The 23805-nt window shown below is 37.4% G+C and overlaps 1 protein-coding gene across 2 annotated transcripts in view; it reads left to right on the forward strand.

Annotated features, from left to right (window-relative positions):
* MEIKIN (meiotic kinetochore factor) overlaps nucleotides 1-23805 on the forward strand; it is a 97168-nt gene that overhangs the window by 41220 nt on the left and 32143 nt on the right. The window contains exon 12 of one of the 2 annotated variants that reach the window (XM_023617742.2): nucleotides 5553-5672. The exons of the other annotated variant lie outside the window; for it this stretch is intronic. Within the exon in view, the coding sequence (XP_023473510.1) occupies nucleotides 5553-5672 (120 nt within the window). The remainder of the gene's footprint in view (nucleotides 1-5552; nucleotides 5673-23805) is intronic. 2 annotated transcript variants of the gene reach the window in all.

The following is a 23805-nucleotide window of genomic DNA, read 5'->3' on the forward strand; positions in this document are numbered from 1 at the left end:
CCACGTCTTGGCTATTGTAAACAATGCTGCTATGAACATAGGGGTGCAAGGGACTCTTGAGATTTCTGATTTCAGGTTCTTAGGATAGATACCCAGTAATGGGATGGCTGGGTCATAGGGTATTTCTATTTTTAACTTTTTGAGAAATCTCCAAACTGTTTTCCATAGTGGCTGTGCCAGTTTGCATTCCCACCAACAGTGTATGAGGGTTCCTTTTTCTCCACAACCTCTCCAACATTTGTTGCTTTTGGTTTTGGATGTTTTTGCCAATCTAACGGGTGTAAGGTGATATCTTAGTGTAGTTTTGATTTGCATTTCCCTGATGATTAGCGATGATGAACATCTTTTCATGTGTCTATTGGCCATATTCATATCTTCTTTTGAGAAATGTCTGTTCATGTCCTCTGCCCATTTTTTGATCGGGTTGCTTGTTTTTTTGTTGTTAAGCCGTGTGAGTTCTTTGTATATTATGGAGATTAACCCTTTGTCAGATAAGTGGCTTGTAAATATTTTTTCCCAATTAGTGAGCTGTTTTTTTGTTTCAATCCTGTTTTCCCTTGCCTTGAAGAAGCTCTTTAGTCTGATGAAGTCCCATTTGTTTATTCTTTCTATTGTTTCCCTCAACTGAGGAGTTATAGTGTCCGAAAAGATTCTTTTGAAACTGATGTCAAAGAGTGTACTGCCTATATTCTCTTCCAGAAGACTTATTGTTTCAGGCCTAATCTTTAGGTCTTTGATCCATTTTGAGTTTACTTTGGTGTGTGGTGAAAAAGAATGGTCAATTTTCAATCTTTTGCATGTGGCTGTCCAGTTTTCCCAGCACCATTTGTTGAAGAGACTTTCTTTTCTCTATTGTAGGCCCTCTGCTCCTTTGTCGAAGATTATCTGTCCATAGATGTGTGGTTTTATCTCTGGGCTTTCAATTCTGTTCCATTGATCTGTGGACCTGTTTTTGTACCAGTACCATGCTGTTTTGATCACTGTAGCTTTGTAGTATGTTCTGAAATCGGGGATTGTGATTCCACCAGCTTTGTTTTTCTTGCTCAGGATTGCTTTAGCAATTCGCGGTCTTTTGTTGACCCATATGAATTTTAGGATTCTTGTTCAATTTCTGTGAAGAATGTTCTTGGGATTCTGATTGGGATAGCATTGAATCTGTAGATTGCTTTAGGTAGTATGGACATTTTAACTATGTTTATTCTTCCAATCCATGTGCATGGAATGTCTTTCCATCTCTTTATGTCGTCGTCAATTTCTTTCAAGAAAGTCTTGTAGTTTTCATTGTATAGATCCTTCACTTCCTTGGTTAAGTTTATCCCAAGGTATTTTATTCTTTTCGTTGCGATTGTGAATGGGATTGAGTTCTTGAGTTCTTTTTCTGTTAGTTCATTGTTAGTGTATAAAAATGCTACTGATTTATGTATGTTGATTTTATACCCTGCTACTTTGCTGTAGTTGTTGATTATTTCTAATAGTTTTTCTATGGATTCTTTGGGGTTTTCTATATATAAGATCATGTCATCTGTAAACAGTGAGAGTTTTACTTCTTCATTACCTATTTGGATTCCTTTTATTTCTTTTTCCTGCCGAATTGCTCTGGCCAACACCTCCAGTACTATGTTGAATAGGAGTGGTGAAAGTGGGCACTCTTGTCTTGTTCCTGTCCTCAGAGGGATGGTTTTCAGTTTTTGTCCATTGAGAGATCCAATGTCTTTTTAATAACACATACATAGCTTCCAAGGCCCCCACAAGGGACATGCCTAATTACAAGAATCAAGGAAACCCAAAGTATGGGGCTTTTTATAGTATTTATTTAGTTATAATGCATTTATCATTTATTTATAGCACATTTATAACTTCTCCCCCTCCAGGTACAATCATCATTTTTACCATAAGCAATGTTGTCTGGTGACACAGTTGACTTTCTTACCTTTATCAGGTTCCTAGTGGAACAGAGCTAGAAAGTTAACCAAAGATAAGTTTTGTTTTGTTTTTTTAAATCTCTGCTCTCCTTGGCTTTCTTTCTTTCTTTCTTTTTTGTGAGGAAGAGTGGCCCTGAGCTAACATCTGTTGTCAATCTTCCTCTTTTTTTTTTTTCCTTCTCCCTAAAACCCCAGTACATAGTTGTGTGTTTTAGTTGCAAGTCATTCTAGTTCCTCCATGTGGGATGCTGCCACAGCATGGCTTGATGAGCGGTGTGTAGGTCCATACCCGGGATCTAAACTGGTGAACCCTGGGCCACTGAAATGGGTCACGTGAACTTAACCACTCGCCCATGGGGCCAGCCCCCAAAGATCCATTTCTCAAGCTAGGTAAAAGTGTTCTGTTAACACTCTGCTCACAGTCTTTTCAGTGTTCTAAAAGTTAGTACTTTTTCCAGAAAATGAGTGTTTCATTTTTTGTGCATTTTTACTTAATATTTGGGGTTAAAATGTATGGAAGGGGAATAAATATTTCAGACTGAGTTTTTTCCCCAGAAAAACTAATTTAGTGACTATTTTATGAATACCAACATCTTTAAACAACTGAGCTATAATCCACATTTTATAAAATCTACCATGCTAGAGTGTGAATTCACTGTTTTTTAGCATATTCATAAGGTTGTGCCACCATCGCTACAATCTAATTGAAGAACATTTTTTACCACTCTATTAGCAGTTACTTACCATTCACCCCCTCTCACCCTCCAGTTCCTAGAAACTACTAATCTACTTTCTGTCTCTGCTTTATTCTGGCTATTTCATATAAATGGAATCATATGATATGTGGCCTTTTGTGTCTGGCTACTTCCACTTAGCATAATGTTTTCAAAGTTCATCCATGTTATAAGATGTATTAGTACTTTGTTATTTATGGCTGAATAATATCACATAATAAGGATATACCAATTTTATCTACTAAGTCATCAGTTTATGGGCATTTGGATGAATAAGATTGCTATGAGCATACATGTACAAGTTTTTGTGTCAATTATGTTTTCAGTTTTCTTGGGTATATACCTGGAAATGGAAGTAGAATTGCTGGGTCAAATGGTAACTGTATGTTTAATACTTTTTTTGTAGTGGGCTTTTTGAAAACAGCTTTATTGAGATATAATTCGCATACATACAATTCACCTATTTAGAGTGTAAAATTCAGCGGTTGTTTTATATCCACAGAGTTGTGCAGTCATCACCACAGTTACTTTTAGAACATTTTTATCACCTCAAAAGGAAACCCCAGGGGCTATCCCAGTGACATAATGGTTGGGTTTGTGTGCTCTGCTTTGGCGGCCCAAGGATCGCCAGTTCGGATCCTGGGCGCAGACCTGTGCACTGCTCATCAAGTCATGCTGTGGTGGCATCCCACATACAAAATAGAGGAAGGTTGCCACAGATGTTAGCTCAGTGACAACCTTCCTCAAGCAAAAAGAGGAAGATTGGCAATAGATGTTAGCTGAGGGCCAGCCTTCCTCACCAAAAGAAAAAAAAGAGAGAAACCCCATACTCTTTAGCTTTTACTCCCTTATTCCTCCATCCCACTATCTAGCCCTAAGCAACCACTAATATACTTTCCATCTCTATAAATTTCTGGACATTTTATATGAATGGAATCATATAATATGTGGTCTTCTGTGATTGCATTCTTTCATTTAGCATAATGTTTTCAAGGTTCATCCATATTGTAGCATATATAAGTACTTCTTTCCTTTTTGTGGCTGAATAATATTTCATTGTGTTGAAGGCCATTTGGGTTGTTTCCACCTTTTGACTATTATGAATAATGCTTCCATAAACATTCAGCTACAAGCCTTGGTGTGGATATATGTTTTCATTTCTCTTGAGTATGTACCTAGGAGTAAAATTGCTGGGTTATATGGTAGCTCTATGGTTAAGTATTAGAGGAACTGCTGGATGTTTTCCAAGGTAATAAAACCATTTTACACTCCCAGCAGCATCATATATATGCTTTGATTTGTCCATATGCTCACCAACACTTATTATCATCCATCTTTTTAGGTGTGAAGTGGTACCTCATTGTGATTTTGCACTTATTGGCCATTTGTTTATCTTCTTCGAAGAAATGTCTACTTAGATCCTTTGCTTACTTTTAAATTAGCTTATTTGTCTTTTTATTGTTGAGTTGTAAGAGTTCTTTATATATTCTAGATACTAGACCCTTATCAGATATATGGTTTACAAATATTTTCTCCCATTCTGTGGGTAAATTCTAGTATCTTTTGTTTTTTTATTTTTATTTTTTTTTTGAGGAAGATTAGCCCTGAGCTAACATCTGCTGCCAGTCCTCCTCTTTTTGCTGAGGAAGACTGGCCCTGAGCTGACATCCATGCCCATCTTCCTCTACTTTATATGTGGGACGCCTAACACAGCATGGCTTGCCAAGCGGTGCCATGTCCACACCCAGGATCCAAACCGGCAAACCCCGGGCCACCTAAGCTTAATGTGCGAAATTAACCGCTGTGCCACCAGGCTAGTCCCTCTAGTATCTTTTAATAAGTAAAAATACTTTTGAGAACATTTAATGTTCTTGACATTTTAAAGTCTGCATTTTCTTACCGAATGAGTCTGAGACTGAATGCTCTTTGGTTCATTCCACAGCTTGCTCCCACCAAATGAAGCATGTATATCCCCTTCAATTACAAGCTGTCAGTCCTTGGCTGGCCACCTCTAAATAAGGCTGTTTAACTCCAGAACTTTGGGAGATTTTAATTTTCCTGGGTCTCACTTTAATGTGGCCTTTCTGACACTGTTCTAAGATACAAGTGAATAGGTGAGAAGTTGTTCTGTCCTCCTAAGAGAAAGAGGAGCTAGGCAAGGGTAGACACCTGCCCACTCCCCACCCTGCACAGCTGATAATCCATTTTGAGCACCCATGCATGTGGTCTAGCCTAGGTTCAGGCCAGATTACTCTAGTCAGGTCTAGCTGGTCAACATGGCAGAGCTTCTTGGAGTCCCAACCTAAAGATTATGGATCATGAGTCTGGTTTTAAATATTTTCAGTTCAATATAGAAATATGTGGTGATTTCAGTAACTCGATAGTGATGTGGATATGGTGCTCAAGAAAGAGTTCTTTGCTAGAGCCAGAGATTTTTAAATCTCTGGTGTTCAATTTGTGGGCAAGAATATAGCAAGCGCAGAACACTGGGGAAGGCTGATGTTGAAGGGAAGAGCAGGGGAAATTATTCCAGGAGGTGTGGTTGCTGGGTAGATGAATCTCATTTAGTAAGTGCTTAATAAATATTAATTGGATGAATGAATAGGAAAAAATTACATAATACTGTAACAAACAAAAATTCCTATTTAAAAAAGAACTTTAAAGCTAAAGAGCATTATAATCTTCTTTATAGATTGATTTGTCCCCAAACATGTGTCTTTTGAAGAATTATTTCCAAATATTAGCAATTATATTAATTCAGATAAAATTGTTGGTATGTCAAGCTCACAAGAAAATGCTTCTAATGAGACAGTATTTCAACTTTCCTTTAATTACTTAAAAATAATTGTTTTTGCAACATTTAACTTCTACAAAAGAGTAATATATTCTTTTATAGATTGATTTGTCCTCAGTGCAAAAAGCATCTTTTGAAGAACTATTTCCAAATGTCAGCAAATATGTTAATTCAAATGAAATTGTTTCTGGGTCAAGTTTGCAAGAAAATGCTTCAAATGAGGTAGTATTTTCCATTTTTCCTTTAATTACTAAAAGAAATAATTACTGTTATATGAGATACTTTGTATATGAGATACTTTAAGAAACCTGTAATTCAATTAAGGCTAATATCATCCACATGTGGAGTAAGTATCAGTCACAATTCTAAATAAAGGATATTAGGCTGCCACAGCCAAAACGCTTTGTATCATCAGGACTTGGGGGTATTAAACAACTAGAAGAAACAGTATTATCCTACTTGATCCAAAATTCAATTTTTGTTTGTACATATAAATTGTAGTCACCAACCTCATTATATTAGGATGAATATATGGAAGTGCTATGCTCCATTAATTCAAAAGACATAAAACTCATGACTCTAAGAGCCATCGGGGGTGGGAGTAGAGAGAGGGGATGAGCAGAAAAAGAGAGAAGAACAAAAAAGAGAAGGGAAGAGAGAAAGGGCCAGAAAGAAGGGCAGTAGGGGCAGAAAGACAGAGAGAAAAAAAATAGAGAGGCAGTACTTTAGAGATATGTAGTGGCTCAGGGTAGCTGGACCTTTTCAGTGTGACCTGGGATAAGGGTGGGGATCCAGGTGGTGAGGAGAAAGCTGGAGATGAGATTATAAAGATAAACAAGGGCCAAAATCATAAAAGGTCTCATAATCCATGTGAAAATTTGGATTTTTTCCTGAGGGGTGCCAATAAAGAATTATAAACAGAAGATGATATCAGATATTCTTGTGAAAAGTTTATTCTGGCTCCAGTGGTGGAGAACAGATTGTGAAAGGCTGAGACTAGAGGCAGTTAGAGGGATAATCTCCTGAGAGCGAGAGTGAGAGAGAGAGAGAGAGAGAGAAAATGTAGGATAAGAGGCTTAAGGAAAGTAAAAATAGTTTGAAACAGGAGTTTGGGGGAATGGAAGAGCTAGGGAACACGATTATAGCACGTTGTTGAGAGCCCAGTTGAAGGTGGAAACTATTACTTTTTTAAAAAGAATCTTTACTGAGGTATAATTGACATGCAATAAACTGCATATATTTAAAGTGTAAAATTTGAAAGTCTTCATGTACATATGCACCTTTGAAACCACCCCCATAATCAAGATAGGGAAAATGTAACCGAGCAAGGGCTCGTTCTACACACTGCAATCTTGAAGCCAATCAATTGCAAGATGAGTCTGTGCTTGAGAAAGGAATTTATTCAGTTAGTCAATAAAATTGAAAGACGGTGGACTCATGTCCCAAAGACCATCATAAACAAGCACAAAGTTTAAGCAGTTATACAGGGCTAATGGGCTATGAAGGAGAGGTCAGGTATGTTAGCCATCTGGCATGAGTGACCAGAAACACCAAACCAGATCTTTCAGTTATCGATGATGGATACCAGCATAGAAGTTCTTCTCTGAGGAGGTCATCATATTCCTAAGAAACTCAAAAGAACGACGTCATCACCTATCACTACAGGGAGTACATGCATTGGCCAGGATTATAAAATCTACAGAGTGTGCACGTTTCCCAGAATGAAGCTATTTATTTCCTAGGCTATGTGCAAGGTAAAACATATACAGTGTGAGTGAATTAGTCAGAGGTCATTCTGAGTTACAGTATAGCTTCCCTCATGTCAGCTTTATCCTAGACCGGTATCAAAAATATCCATCACCAAAAGTTTCCTCCTCCCATTTTATAATTTCTTTCTTCCTGCCCCTGCCCCACAAACAACTACTGATTTAGTTACTGTCATTATAGATTGGGTTACATTTTCTAGAGTTTGGAGTCATGAGAGACAGACAGAGAGATCTTTTTTGGTCTTTCTTTCACTCAGCATAATTTTTCTGAGATTCATTTATGTTGCTGAGTGTATCAGTAGTTTGTTCCTTTTTATTGCTAAGTAGTATTTCATTGTATGGTACACCAAAATTTGTTTATCCATTCACCTGTTTTTGGACATTTGGGTTGCTTAGTTGCTATTCATGTACAAGTATTTGTATTGACAAGGACTCTCTCCTCGATCAAACTTTAGTTAGCATCCTTTGAGCCCTCTTCTCACCTAGGCGTTAAACTGGGACTTGCTGAGTACAGTTTTAGCAAGAATTCTGTGAAGTCACTTTAGAGAGAATCTTCCATCCCGATATCTTATTACCCTGGCCTGCCTTTAGCACCTTGTCCTATTAGGTCTAATTGGGTTCCTAGACCCAATAACATGTGTGTGTGTAGAGGAGGCAATTTCTCCACACCCCCAACAAGCAATGCTGCAGAGACCAGCTGGGTGTCCTAGAATTCAACTCAATTCTGACACTGTCTACCCAGAGATAGTATCAGATTCCAAAGGTAAAGGGCTCAGTCCCAGAAGACCACCCCTAACTTCAATGACAATCACAAGCCCAGGTTGTTACCTGTGCTTCTGACTGACTGGCTACCGATTGGAGATTCCCATGACCCCCTCCTTCAGTTCCATTAATTTGCTAGAGCGGCTCACAGAACTCAGAGAAACATTTTAATTACTGGATTACCGGTTTATTATAAAAGGATATAATTCAGGAACAGACAGATGGAAGAGATGCATAAGGCAAACTATGGTGAAAGGGCACGGAACTTCCATGCTTTCTCCCAACATTCCACTATCCCCAAATCTCCACATGTTCACCAACCCAGAAGCTCTCCAAACCCTGTCCTTTTGGAGGCTTTTTTAATGGAGGCTTTGTTACATAGGTATGATTGATTAAGTCGTTGACTATTGGCTATTGATTCAGTCTCCAGTCCCTTTTCCCTCCCTGGAGTTCAGAGGTGGGCCTGAAAGTTCCAACCCTCTAATCACATGGTTGGTTCCCTGGGCAACCAGTCCTCATCCTTAGGTGCAGTCCGAAGGTGACTTCATTAACATAGCAAAAGACACCTTCCTTGCTTTCATCCCTTAGGAAATTCCAGAGGTTTTAGGAGCTCTGTGCCAGAAACAGTCATGAAGAACAAATATATATTTCCTGCTATAAATCACAATATCACAGGTCAGTTTAGCAAGAATCCCCTTACCCTTGATGTAATTTCCTAACCACTGATGCCCTTACTCTGCTCATTGGCTATAAATCCCCAACTGCCTTTACTGTATTTGGAATTGAGCCTGGTCTCTCTGCTCTGTTGCAATAGTCTTGAGTAAAGTATTCCTTATTGTTTTAACAAGTATCAGAATAATTTTTTCTTTAACAGTATGAATGTATATTTCCTTTTCTCTTGGGTAAATAGTTAGGAGTGGAAATTGCCACTGTTTTCCAAAGTGATTGTACCATTTTACATTTATACCAACAGTGTTTGAGAGTTGTACTTTCTCTACATTCAACATTTAGTATGGTCAGTCTTTTAATCTTAACCATTCTAATAGGTATGAAGTGATATCTTATTATGGTTTTAATTTGCATTTCCCTAATGACTAATGATATTGATGACATTTTCATTTTTTTTTTTTTTTTTTGCCATTTGTATATCTTCTTTGGTGATGTATCTGTTCGAATCTTTTGCCCATTTTAAAAAATTGCTTGATTTTCTTATTGTAGATTTTGAGTTTTTTATATAATCTGGATGCAAATCCTTTACCAGATATATACTTTGAGAGACATTTTCCCAGTCTGAACCTTGTCTTTTCATCCATTCCACTATCTTTTTAAAAAAATGAAAAAACAAACTTTTTGTGGTATATTTTACAAGTCATAAAATTCACCCATTTCAAGTTTACAATTCAGTGATTTTTAGTAAATTTATGGAGTAGTATAGTTATCACCATATGTTAGTTTTAGAACATTTTCATCTCCCTGTAAGATCCCTCATGCCCACTTACACTTAAGCCCTGTTCTCACCACTGGTCCCAGCCAAATACTAATCTACTTCCTGTCTCTAGAGTTGCCTTTTCTGGGCATTCTGTATAAATGAAATCCTACAATATGTAGTTTCCTGTGAAACTATCATTTGAAAAACATAAGTTTTTAGCTTTGATGAAGTTCAACTTGTCAATTTTTTTTTTAATGGAGAGTGCCTTTGTTTTCATATCTAAGAAATCTTTGCCTAACCCAAGGTCACAAAGATTTTCACCTATGTTTTCTTCTAGAAATTTTATAGTTTAAAGTTTTATACATGTCTGTGAGTTAAGTTTTGTATGTGATGTGAAATATGGATTCAACTTAATTTTTTTGCATATGGACATTTAATTATTCTAGCACCATTTGTTGAAAGACAATTCTTTCTCCACTGTATTGCATTCATACCTTTGTTGAAAAACAGTTATTCATGTGTATATATGTGTGTGTGTGTGTGTGTGTGTGTGTGTGTGTGTATGGGTTTGTGTCTGGATTTTCTATACTGTTCCATTGATCTACTTGTCTCTTTTATGCCAGTATCATACAGTATTGAATAATGTGGCACTGTAATAATTCTTGAAATCAGATAGTGTTAGCTCTCTAACTTTGTTTTTCTTTTTTCAATTGTTTTGGCTATTCCAAGTCCTTTACATTTCTTTTTTTTTTCAATTATTTTATTGAAATCATATTGGTTTATAAGCTTTGTAATTTCAGGTGCATATTATATATCAGTTTCGTATAGACTGCATCATGCTTACCACCAATAGACTCGTTTTTATCTGTCACCATACACATGTGCCCCTTCACCACTTTCGCCCACCCCTCACCCCTTCCCCTCTGGTAACCACTAATCTGTTCTTTTTATCCATGTGTTTGTTTACTTTCCACATATGAGTGAAATCATATGGTGTTTGTCTTTCTCTGTCTGGCTTATTTCACTTAACATCATATGTTCAAGGTCTATCCATGTTGTTGTGAATGGGATGGTTTTGTCTTTTTTATGGCTGAGTAGTATTCCATTGTGTATATATACCACATCTTCTCTATCTAATCATCAGTTCATGGGCACTTGGGTTGCTTCCACGTCTTGGCTATTGTGAATGATGATGCAATGAACATAGGGGTGCATAAATCTCTTTAAATTGTTGATTTCAAGTTATTTGGATAAATATACACAGTAGTGGGATAGCTCAATCGTATGGTATTTCTATTTTCAATTTTTTGAGAAATCTCCATAGTGTTTTCCGTAGTGGCTGCACCAGTTTGCAGTGCTACTAGCAGCGTGTGAGGGTTCCCTTTTCTCCATACCCTCTCCAACATTTGTTATTTTTTGTCTTGGTAACTATAGCCATTCTGACCAGTGTAAGGTGATACCTCATTGTAGTTTTGATTTGCATTTCCCTAATAATTAGTGATATTGAATGTCTTTTCATGTGCCTGTTTTACCATCTGTAAATCTTCTTTGGAAAAATATCTGTTCATATCCTCTGCTCATTTTTTTTATTAGATTGTTTGTTTTTTGTTGTTGAGTTATATGAGTTTTTTATATATTTTGTAAATTAACCCCTTGTCAGATATATGATTTACAAATACTTTCTCCCAGTTAGTTGGTTGTTTTTTCATTTTGTTCCTAGTTTGCTTTGCCTTGCAGAAGCTTTTTAGTCTGATGAAGTCCCATTTGTTTATTTTTTCTTTTGTTTCCCTTGCCTGAGTAGACATGGCATTCGAAAAGATACTGCAAAGACTGATGTCAAAGAGTGTACTGCGTATATTTTCTTCTAGGAGTTTTATGGTTTCAGGTCTTACATTCAAGTCTTTAATCCATTTTGAGTTAATTTTTGTGTATGGTGTAAGATAATGGTCTACTTTCATTCTTTTGCACGTGGCGGTCCAGTTTTCCCAGCAAATAAAATTTATTGAAGAGACTTTCCTTTCTCCATTGTATGTTCTTGGCTCCTTTGTTGAACATTAGTTGTCCATAGATGTGTGGTTTTATTTCTGGGCTTTCAATTCAGTTCCATTGATGTGTGTGTCTGTTTTTGTGCCAGTACCATGATATTTTGATCACTATAGCTTTGTAGTATATTTCGAAGTCAAGGATTGTGATGCCTCCAACTTTGTTCTTTTTTCTAAGGATTGCTTTGGCTATTCAGGGGCTTTTGTTGTTCCATATAAATTTTAGGATTCTTTGTTCTATTTCTATGAAGAATGTTATTGGGATTCTGATGGAGATTGCATTTAATCAGTAAATTGCTTTAGGTAATATGGACATTTTAACTATGTTTAGTCTTCCAATCCATGAGCATGAAATATATTTCCATTTCTTTATGTCTTCTTCGATTTCTTTCAATAATGTCTTATTATTTTCAGTGTATAGGTCTTTCACCTTCTTGGTTAAATTTATTCCTAGATACTGTATTCTTTTCGTGGTGATTGTAAATGGGATTGTATTCTTGACTTCTCTTTCTGCTAGACTGTTGTTTATATGTAGAAATGCAACTGATTTTTGCAAGTTGATTTTGTACCCTGCCACTTTGCTGTAGTTGTTGATTATTTCTAATAGTTTTCTGGTGGATTCTTTAGGGTAATCTATATATAGAATCATGTTGTCTGCAAAGAGCAAGAGTTTCACTTCTTCCTTTCCAATTTGGGTACCTTTTATTTCTTTTTCTTGCCTAATTGCTCTGGCTAAAACCTCCAGTACTATGTTGAATAAGAGTGGTGAGAGTGGGCACCCTTGTCTTGTTCCTGTTCTCAGAGGGATGGCTTTCATTTTTTTACCATTGAGTATGATGTTGGCAGTGGGTTTGTCATATATGGCCTTTATTATGTTGAGGTACTTTCCTTCTGTACTCATTTTACTGAGAGTTTTTATCATAAATGGATGTTGGATCTTGTCAAATGCTTTCTCTGCATCTATTGAGATGATCATGTGATTTTTATTCCTCACTGTGTAAATGTGGTGTATCACATTGTTTGATTTGCAGATGTTGAACCATTCCTGTGTCCCTGGTATAAATCCCACTTGATGGTGGTGTGTGATCCTTTTAATGCATTGCTGTATTAGGTTTGCCAATATTTTGTTGAGAATTTTTGCATCTATGTTCATCAGTGATATTGGCCTGTAATTTTCCTTCTTTGTGTTGTTCTTGTCTAGTTTTGTTATCAGGGTAATGTTGACCTCATAGAATGAGTTAGGAAGCATTCCATCTTCTTCAATTTTTTGGAATAGTTTGAGAAGGTTACATATTAAATCTTCTTTAAATGTTTGGTAGAATTCTCCAGAGAAGCCTTCTGGTCTTGGACTTTTGTTTTTTGGGAGGTTTTTGATTACTGTTTCAATCTCTTTACTTGTAACTGGTCTATTCAGATTCCCTATGTCTTCTTGATTCAATTTTGGGAGGTTGTATGAGTCTAAGAATTTATCCTTGTCTTCTAGGTTGTCCAATTTGTTGGCATATAATTTTTAATAGTATTCTCTTATAATCCTTTGTATTTCTGTGATATCCATTGTAATTTATCCTCTTTCATTTTTAATTTTATATATTTGAGACTTCTCTCTTTTTTTCTTAGTAAGTCTGGCTAAGGGTTTGTCAATTTTGTTTATCTTCTCAAAGAAACAGCTCTTGGTTTCATTGATCCTTTCTACTGTTTTTTTTTTAGCCTCTATTTCATTTATTTCTGCTCTAATTTTTATCATTTCCCTGCTTCTGCTGACTTTGGGCTTTGTTTCTTCTTTGTCCAGTTCTGTTAGGTGTAGTTTAAAATTACTTATTTGAGATTTTTCTTGTTTATTGTGGTGGACCTGTACTGCTTTAAATTTCCCTCTTAGAACCACTTTTGTTGCATGCCATAAGAGGTGGTATGTTGTATTTTCATTTTAATGTCTTCAGGTATTTTTTATTTTTCCTTTATTTCTTCATTGATCCAATAATTGTTCAGTAGCATGTTGTTTAGTCTCCACGTGTTTATGACTTTCTCATCTTTTTTTTGTAATTGATTTCTAGTTTCATAGCACTGTGGTAAGAAAATATGCTTGATTTGATTTCAATCTTCTTAACTTTTTTGAAGCTTGCTTTGTTTATGTAGTCTATCTTTGAGACTGTTCCATTGCACTTGAGAAGGTGTATTCTGCTGGTTGTGGACGGACTGCTCCAAATATATCTATGAAATCCATCTCTTCTAGTGTTTCAAGTCCATTATTTCCTTGTTGACTTTCTGTCCAGATGGTCTATCCATTGAGGTAAGTGGGGTGTTAAGGTCCCCTACTGTTATTGTGTTGCTGTCAATTTCTCCCTTTAGGTCTGTTAATAGTTGCTTTATATATTTTGGTGCCCCTGTGTTAGACGCATATATATTCATAAGTGTTATGTCCTCTTGGTGGAATGTCCCTTTTATCATTATATACTGCCTCTCTTTGTCTCTCATTGTCTTTTTTGTCTTGAAGTCTGCTTTGTCTGATCTAAGTATGGCAATGCCTGCTTTCTTTTTTTGACATTTGCTTGGAGTATCATCTTCCATCCCTTCACTCTGAGCCTCTGTTTGTCTTTAGAGCTGAGAGATGTTTCCTGGAGGCAGCGTATTGCTGGGTCTTGTTTTTTAATCCATCTAGCCACTCTGTGTCTTTTGATTGGATAATTCAATTCATTCACATTTAGAGTGATTATTGATATACAAGCGCTTAATACTGCCATTTTATCTCTTGTTTTCTGGTGGTTATATATTCCCATTGTTTCTCTTCCTTTGTATTTCTGAATGCCTTTTCAGTTTGGTGGTTTTCTGTGATGGTTTTATCAGTTTTCTCTTTATTTATGATTTGTGGCTCTTCTCTGATTTTTTGTTCAGTGGTTACCATGAGGTTTGTATAAAAGATCTCATAGATGAGATAGTCCATTTTCCGATAGCTTCTTATCTCCAGTAGCCTAGGCAGGCTCCATCCCTTTCCTCTTCCCCTTCTGAGTTATTTTTGTCACAAATTATCTATTTTCTGTTGTGAGTTTGTGACTAAATTGAAGTATTTATAGTTATTTTTGATGCTTTACTTCCCTTTATCTTTTACATTATAATTAAGTGTTTGCTAACCTTTTCTGATAGAGAGCTGCAATTTTCTGATTTTGTGTATCTCCTTGCTCAAAGCTTTGTAAAACTTTTCCTTTTTTGTTTTGGCTATGAGGGCTTCCTTCATCATTTCTTGTAAGGGAGGTCTAGTGGTGATGAACTCCCTCAGCTTTTGTTTATCTGGGAAAGCTTTTATGTCTCCATCATATCTGAAGGATAGTTTGACTGAATAAAGTATTCTTGGCTGAAAGTTTTTGTCTTTCGGTATTTTGAATATGTCATTCCATTCTGTCCTAGCTGGTAAGCTTTCTGCTGAGAAATCTGCTAAAAGCCTGACAGGCATTCCTTTGAAGATTATTTTCTTCTTCCTTGCTGCCCTAAATACTTTTTTTGTTGTTGACTTTTGCCAGTTTTTCTATTATATGCCTTGGAGAAGGTCTTTTTGCATTAATGTAATTAGGAGTTATATTGGCTTCATGTACTTGTAAGTCCAGTTCCTTACCCAGGTTTGGGAAGTTCTCAGCTATTGTTTCTTTGAAGAAGCTCTCTGCTCCTTTCTACCTCTGGAATACCTATAAGCCTTATAGAACTTTTCCTAATTGAATCAGATATTTCTTGAAGAATTCCTTTATTTTTGAAAAATCTTAGTTCTCTCTCCTTCTCCATCTGAAGCATTTCTGTATTTCTGTCCTCTAAATCATTAATTCTCTTCCTTATAACATCACCTCTATTTTTTAAGGATTCTAGATTATGTTTTATCTCATTAATTGTGTTCTTCATATTGGAATTTCTCTCTTTTTTTTTTTTTTAGAGTTTCAGTCTCTTTAGTGAAGTATTCCTTCTGTTCATTAATTTTATTCCAGAGCTCATTGAACTGTGTGAGTTTTCTTGTAACTCATGGAGTTTCTTTATGCCAACTATTTTGAATTCTCTGTCATTTAGATTGTAGATTTCTGTGACTTCAGGATTGGTTTCTGGAGACTTGTCATTTTCCTTCTGCTCTGAAGTATTACTGTAGCCTTCATGGTCTTTGATGAACTGATCCTTTGCCAGGACTTTTGTGGTAGTATGTGGTCACAGGTTCCATCTGCCACTGCTGAGAGGAGGCAGGAGCTGTTTTTCTGATCCTGTCTCATCTGCTGAATGTTGTACAGGTATGGCTGCTTTGCATTTACATGGCTGGCCACAGCTGCTCAGAGAGTTGCTCTTGTGGGGGCATGGCATCTGTGCTCAGTGTGTGGGTTGTGCAGGCATGGGCCAGCACTGTGCTGGATACTGTCACAGGGACTGAGCTGAGGCCACTCACTGGGGAGCATACCCACTGGCAGGGCTGCTGGGGCACAGTAGGCACTCACACAGGCTGGGCTACCCCTCTGAAGGTGTTCATACTGGGCTTCTCCAGCCTTCTCTTACAGTCATGCTGGCCCCTGTGCTTTTTGAGTAGGGCCCCTTCATGGGGGCCGATCTGAGGTCACTTGGTGGGGAGTTTTCTCACTGGCAGGGCTGCCAGTATGCAGGGAGTGCTCGTGCATGGTGGGCTACCCCTCTGAAGGTGTTCATGTGCACACCAGACTGCCCCTGCCTCCGCTTACACTCATGCCAGCTGCTGTGCTTGGTGGACGGGGCTCCTTCACAGAGGCTAAGCCGTGGCCCTTGGTGGGGAGTGTTCCCACTGACAGGGCTGCTGCAGCATGGTGGGTGTTCCTGTAGGCTGGATTACCTGCAATAGTGTTCTCATGCAAGCTGGGCTGTCTCCACCTCCTCTTAGGGTCATGCTGGCTGCTGTGTGAGGCTCTGCAACCTGGATCACTGCTGCTGGAGATGGGGAGGGGTGCGCTCACCCAGTTCCACTGCTTCCCAGGGATCCAGTCCACCACCTTCAGATGTGTAGCTGGGTGGTTCTCTCAGGCATCCTATTGTGCTGCCTGGATATCCTCTGTTGGTTAATGGAAGTCCGTTTAGTTGTAATTTGGAGGGGGAGAGACAAAGGGAACAGCTCATTCCACCATGTTGCTGATGCCACCAAGCTCTTGTATCCTGCAACCTTGTTATAACTGATTATTAGCTCCAGGGGTTTTCTTGTTGATTCTTTCAGATTTTCTATATAAACAATCATGTCATCTGTGAATAAAAATAGTTTTATGCCTTTCTTCATGCTCTGTATATCTTTTTTTGGGAGTGACGTCAGCATCATGGCAGAGTGAACTTGCCCAGGACGTTCTCCCTTCCAACATATGACAAAAAGGAGCAACCGCATTCCAAAAGAAAATACCCTAAAAGCACAAAATCCTCAGAGAGTCACAGCAGCCCCATGGTGGAGGGTGGAGAGGCTAGACCCCCTCTTGGAGGAGCTGGAATGGGATAAGGGAGAACTTCACTCCCTCCCCGAAAGACTGGGATCACTGCCATGGGAGGCTCCAAGAGGTAAGGAGTTGGGGAGGGGTCGTGCATCTGCAGGATCACCCAGGACTCCCTAGGGCCCTTGCAGCCTAGAGGCAAGCCCTCTAATGGTGCAAAAGCTGTCACACAGGGTGACCTCATCAAGCAAGACGCCAGGAGACCAGACAGTGAGAGCTGATCAGGAAACCCAAGACTGCACACAGGAGAAAATGCCCCTCCCCCAACCTGTGCCGTTCCATCTCTGCTGAAGGCAGAGGGCTCAGAATACGTGGATCTCGACCCCCACCCAGTGGTGATAGGCTGTAACTGCAACCAAATAATACCAGAATGGGAAAGACCCTTCGTTCCAGCGTCAGGCGCTTTATCAAATCTCCAGACCAGAGGGAAGATGACAAGCACTCAGAACTCAGTCCTGAGGACACAGAAATATATAAACTAAATGACAATGAATTCAAAATAGCTATCATCAGAAAACTCAATGAAGTAAAAGAGAATATAGAGAAACAATTCAACGAGTTCAGGAGCTATTTCACAAAAGAGATTGAAACTATCAAGAAGAATCAATCAGAAATATTAGATATGAAAGACACAATGGAAGAGATAAAACAAAATATGGATTTCCTGAATGCTCATGTGGACATTGTAGAGGAGCGAATCAGCATAATTGAAGATGGACATGTTGAAATGCTCCAGACAGAGGAGGAGAGAGAACTGAGACTAAAAAGAAATGAAGAAAGTCTCCAAGAAATATCCAACTCAATGAGGAAATGCTACATAAGAATTATAGGTATTCAAGAAGGTGAAGAGAAGGAGAATGAAGCAGAAAGCATGAAATAAAAAGAAAGAAATAATAGCAGAGAACTTCCAAAATCTAGGGAACAAGAGGGAAATATATGTGGAGGAAGCTTCCAGATCTCCTAGATTTGTCAATGTGAAAAGACCTACTGCAAGGCATATAGTAGTAAAACTGGGAAAAATAAATAACACAGAAAGAATACTCAGGGCAGCAAGGCAGAAGAAAATAACCTACAAAGGAACCCCTATCAGACTCTCAGCAGATTTCTCTGCAGAAACATTACAGGCTAGGAGAGAATGGAATGACATATTCAAAACTTTAAAAGATAAAAATCTTCAGCCAAGAATACTGTATCCAGCAAAAATATCCTTCAGATATGAGGGAGAAATTAAATTTTTCCCAAACGAAAGCTAAGGGACTTTGTAGCCACGAAATCCCCACTACAAGAAATCTTCAAGAAGGCCCTCATACCTGAAAAAAGAAAAAAAGGGAGAAAGGGATCACAAAACACAGGGTAAGGAGACAAATAGGTAAACAGAACCAGAATAGGATAGCAAACATTCAACTATAGCATTAGGCTAAAGGGAAGGAAAACACCAAAAACAAAGACAATCTTCTCACTTTAACCACAAACTCACAAGTTGGAATAAGATATGAGAAAAATAACTTAGGAAGGAAGGAGGAAAGGGACTGAATCAGTTTAGACTAAGGAAATAAGAGGCCATCAGAAAATGGACTGTCTTATACACGAGATTCTGAATACAAACTTCAGGGTAGCCACTAAACTAAAAAGCAGAACAGAGACACAAAAAATAAATAAGGAGAAAACAAAGAAACACTTCTTAAAAAACTACAAAATTCAACGGGTAGCCCAAAACACACAGGACAAGAAACAAAGGAAATGCAGGGAAACCAGAAAACGAGTGATATAATGACAGCATTAAGCCCTCATGCATCAATAATCACCCTCAATGTAAAGGGATGGAACTCTCCAATAAAAAGACACAGAGTGGCAAGATGGATTAAAGAACAATATCCAACAATTTGTCACCTCCAGGAAACACATCTCAGCTCCAGTGACAAACACAGGCTCAGAGTGAAGGGGTGGAAGATGATACTCCAAGCTAATGGCAAACAAAAGAAAGCAGATGTTACAATACTTATATCAGACAAAGTAGACTTCAAGATAAGGCAGGTAGAGAGAGACAAAGAGGGGCAGTATATAATGATCAAAGGGGCACTCCATCAATAAGAAATAACACTTATAAATATCTGTGCACCCAACACAGGAGCACCAAACTTCATAAAGCCACTATTAACAAACCTAAAAGAAGATATTGAAAATAACACAAAACTAGTAGGGGACCACAACACCCCACTCACATCATTAGACAGATCATCCAGACAGAAAATCAACAAGGAAACAGTGGAATTAAATGAAAATCTAAACCAGTTGGATGTAATAGACGTATATAGAACATTCCGTCCAAAAACCAGCAGAATACACATTCTTCTCAGTGTATATCTTTTTTTTAACCTTTTCTTGCCCTATGGCATTAGCAAACACTTCCAGCACAATGTTGAAAAGCAGTGGTGAGAGGGGACATCCTTGCTTTGTACCTGATCTTAGTGGGAAGTTTCCAGTTTCTTACCATTAAGTATGACATCAGCTATAGGGTTTTTTTTGGTGAGGAAGATTGGCCCTGAGCTAACATTTGTTGCCATTCCTCCTCTTTTTGCTTGAGGAAGATTGGCCCTGAGCTAACATCTGTGCCAATCTTCCTCTACTTTGTATGGCTTGATGAGTGGTGCAAGTCCACACCTGGGATCCAAACCTGTGAACCCCGGGCTGCTGAAGCAGAGAGTACTGAACTTAACCAATACACCACCAGGCAGCCCCAGCTATAGGTTTTTTATAGATATTCCTTATCAAGTTGAGGAAGTTCCCTTCTATTCCTAGTTTACTGGGAGTTTTTATCATGCACAGCTTTGGATTTTGTCAAATACTTTTTCTGCATCTACTGATATGGTCATGTGGCTTTTCTTCCTTAGTCTGTTGATGTGATGGGTTGCATTAATTGATTTTCAGTCGATGAACCAGGCTTGCATACCTGGGTTAAATCCCATTTGGTCATGGTGTATAATTCTTTCTGTTCATTGTTGGATTCAATTTGCTAATATTTCACTGAGGACTTTTGCATCTATGTTCATGAGAGATATTTGTCTGTAGTTCTCTTTACTTGCAATGTGTTTGTCTAGTGTTGGTATTAGGATAATACTAGCCCCTCTGCTTCTATCCTCTGAAAGAGATTATAGGGAATTGGTATGACTTCTTGCTTAAATGTTTGGTAGAATTCACCAGTAAGTGCATCGGGCCTAGTGCTTTCTGTTTTGGAAAGTTATTAATTATGTATTCGATATCTTTAATAAATATAGGCCTATTTAGATTGTCTGTTTCTTCTTGTGTTCATTTTGGCCAATTTTGTCATTCAAGGAATTGGTCCATTTCATCTAAGTTATCCAATTTGTGTGTATAAAGTTATTCATAGTATTCCTTTATTTTCCTTTTAATTTTCATGGGCTTTGTACTGATGTCTTCTCTTTCATTTCTGATAGTGGTAATTTGCGTTATTTCTCTTTTTTCTTAGGTAGCCTGACTAGAGGCTTATCAATTTTATGGATCATTTCAAAGAAGCAGTTTTTGGTTTCATCGATTTTTTTCCACTGATTTCCTGTTGTCAATTTCATTGATTTTTGTTCTAATTCTTATTATTTCTTTTCTTCTGTTTACTTTGGATTTAATTTGATCCCTTTTTTTTCTAGTTTCCTAAGGAGGAAACATAGATTCCTAATTTTAGATCTTTCTTCTTTTCTAATATATACATTCAATGCTATAAATTTCCCTCTGAACACTGCTTTTGTTGCATCCCACAAATTTTGATAACTTGTGGTTTCATTTTTATTTAGTTCAAAATATTTTGAAATATATCTTGAGATTTCTTATTTGACCTACATGTTATTTGTGTGTTATTTAATCTTCAAGTGTTTTGAGACTTTCCAGCTGTCTTTCTCTTATTGATTTTTAGTTTAATTTCACTGTGGTCTTTTAGCACATATTGTATGATTTCTGTTATTTTAAACTTGTTAAGATGTGTTTTATGGCCTAGAATGTGATCTGTTTTGGTGAACGTTCTGGGTGAGTTTGAGAAGAATGTGTAATCTGCTGTTTTTGTATGAAATAGTCTATGGATGTCCATTATATCCTGTTGATTGATGGTTCTGTTGAGTTCAACTATATCTTTACTTATTTTCTGCCTGCTGGATGTATCCATTTCTGAGAGAAGGTTTTAAATTCTCCCAGAACAATAGTGGAATTATCTATTTTTCATTGCAGTTCCATCAGTTTTTGCCTCATATAGTTTGATGCTCTGTTGCTGGGTGCATACACATTAAGAATTTTTATGTCTTCATAGACAGAATTGACCTATTTATCATTATGTAATGTTCTTCTTTACCCTTGATAACTTTCTTTACTTTTAACTCTGCTCTGTCTGAAATTAATATAGCTACTCCCACTTTCTTTTGATTAGTGTTAGCATTTTATATCTTTCTCCATTTACTTTTAATCTATGTGTCTTTATATTTGAAGTGTGTTTCTTATAGACAACATAAAATTGAGTTGTGTTTTTTGTTTCAGTCTAACAATCTCTGTCTTTAAATTGGTGCGTTTAGGCCATTGACATTCACAGTGAGTATTGATATGGTTGGGTTAATATCTAGCATATTTGCTACTGGTTTCTATTTGTTGCCCTTGTCCTTTGTTTCTTTTTCTTCCACATTTTTTCTTCCTTTTGCCATTTTATTTGCACATTTTGTGTGATTCCATTTTCTCTCCTTTCTTAGCACATTAGTTATACTCAAAATTTTTTTAGTGGTTGCCCTAGTGTTTGCAATACACATTTACAACTAATCCAAGTCCACTTTTAAATAACACTATACCACTTCATGGGTATTACAAATACCTTATAATACAAAAATAATCCTAACTCATTCCTCCCGTTGCTCATATCATTGTTGTCTTTCATTTCACTTATATATAAGCATGCATAAGTATATATTTTATATATGTATAAGATATATACATAAGGAATCACAATTGAATTCATTGCTGCTATTATTATTTTAAACAAACTGTTGTGTGTTACATCAATTCAGAATTGATTTTTAATTGATTTTTTATTTTAATTGACAATTGATTTTTCAATTAAGAAAAATAAAATTTTTTATTTTATCTTCACTTATTTATTCTCCCATGCTCTTCCTTTCTTTATGTAGGATCCAAGTTTCAGACCTATATAATTTTCCTTCTTCCTAAAGAACTTTTATTAATATTTCTTGCAAAGCAGGCCTGTTAGCAACAAATCCCATCAACGTTTGTTTGTCTGAGAAAGTGTTTGTTTCTCCTTCCCTTTTGAAGTGAATTTCACAAGGCGTAGAATTCTAAGGTGTTGGAGTTTTTTCTCTCAACACTTTACATATTTTATTTCACCTTCTTCTTGCTCAGGTGGTTTCTGAGGAGAGGTCTGTAATTCTTATCTTTGCTCTTCTATAGGTAAGGTGTTTTTTCCCCTCTGGCTTCTTTCGAGATTTTTTATTTCTGTTTTATTTTCTGATGTTTGAATATAATATGCCTAGGTGTAATTTTTTGGGAATTTATCCTTCTTGGTGTTCTCTGAGCTTCCTGGATCTGTCGTTTGGTGTCTGACATTAATTTGGGGAAATTCTGTCACTATTGTTTCAAGTATTTCTTCTGTTCCTTTCTCTCTTTCTTCTAGTATTCCTATTACACGTTACACCTTTTGTAGTTGTTCCACAGTTTTTAGATATTCTGTTCGGGGTTTTTTTCCAGTCTTTTTTCTCTTTGCTTTTCAGTTTTACAAGGTTCTATAGTCACATCCTCAAACTCAGATATTCTTTCCTCAGCCGTGTCCAGTCTACTAATGATTCATCAAAGGCATTCCTCATTCTCTTACAGTATTTTTTATCTTTAACATTTCTTTTTGGTCCTTTCTTAGGATTTGTATCTCTCTGCTCACATTATCCATCTGTTCTTAAATGCTGTCTACTTTATCCACTAGAGCCCTCAGCATGTTAATCATGGTTGTCTTAAATTCCCGGTCTTTTAATCCCAAGATCCTTGCCATGTTTGGTTCTGATGCTTGCTCTGTCTCTTCAAATTGTGTTTCTTGCCTTTGGTTTGGCTTGTAAGTTTTTCTTGATAGTTGTACATGATGTCATATTAAAAGGACATGCTGTAAAGACGTCTTTAGTAATGTGTTGGTGAGGTGTAGGGGGAGGGGAAGCATTCTATAGTCCTATGATTAGGTCTCAGTGTTTTAGTGAGCCTATGCCTCTGGACTGTTAACTTCACAAGTGTTTCTCAGGTTTTCTCCTCCCCACTTAGGTGGGATAGAATGGCTAGAGTGGGCTGGAGTTGGTTCTCTCTCACACATGGAAAGATAGAGCCAGCTGGAGTAGGTATTTCCCTTCCCCCAGTTAGTTAGGCTCTATTAACTGGTTTCCCCCGAGGACAAGTATTGTTAAGAAGAACAGAACGCTGTGGCTTATTTCAAAGTGATTCCTTTTCTCGTCCCCTTAACTGGAAGCCTGAGAGGATTTTCCTCTGACATTTACTGTGGGAATCTAGTGGAGCTCCTGTAGGTAAATCTCACAATATTATGGGACCTTCCCATGACTGGGTCCCCCTGGATTTTTTAACTCTCGGGGTTGTCCACACTGAGCCTCCAGAAATTCATCACTTACAGTTCAGGTTCGCCTACCCCAGCACTGGTTCCCACGGCAGTTTCAACTCTTGAGTCTCTGTTCCTGTAAGCCTAGACCCCTGTATTCACCTGTTTGTTTCTTCAATCTTAGAGGCAGCAGTTTATCCTGTGTCTTTTTCTCTCTTATGGATCCAAGAAGAGTTGCTGATTTTTCAATCTGTTCAGCTTTGTATTTATTGTTAAGATGGAATGGAGACTTCCAAGCTCCTTACTTG

This window comes from Equus caballus, chromosome 14, assembly GCF_041296265.1.
Source record: "Equus caballus isolate H_3958 breed thoroughbred chromosome 14, TB-T2T, whole genome shotgun sequence".
NCBI lineage: Eukaryota > Metazoa > Chordata > Mammalia > Perissodactyla > Equidae > Equus > Equus caballus.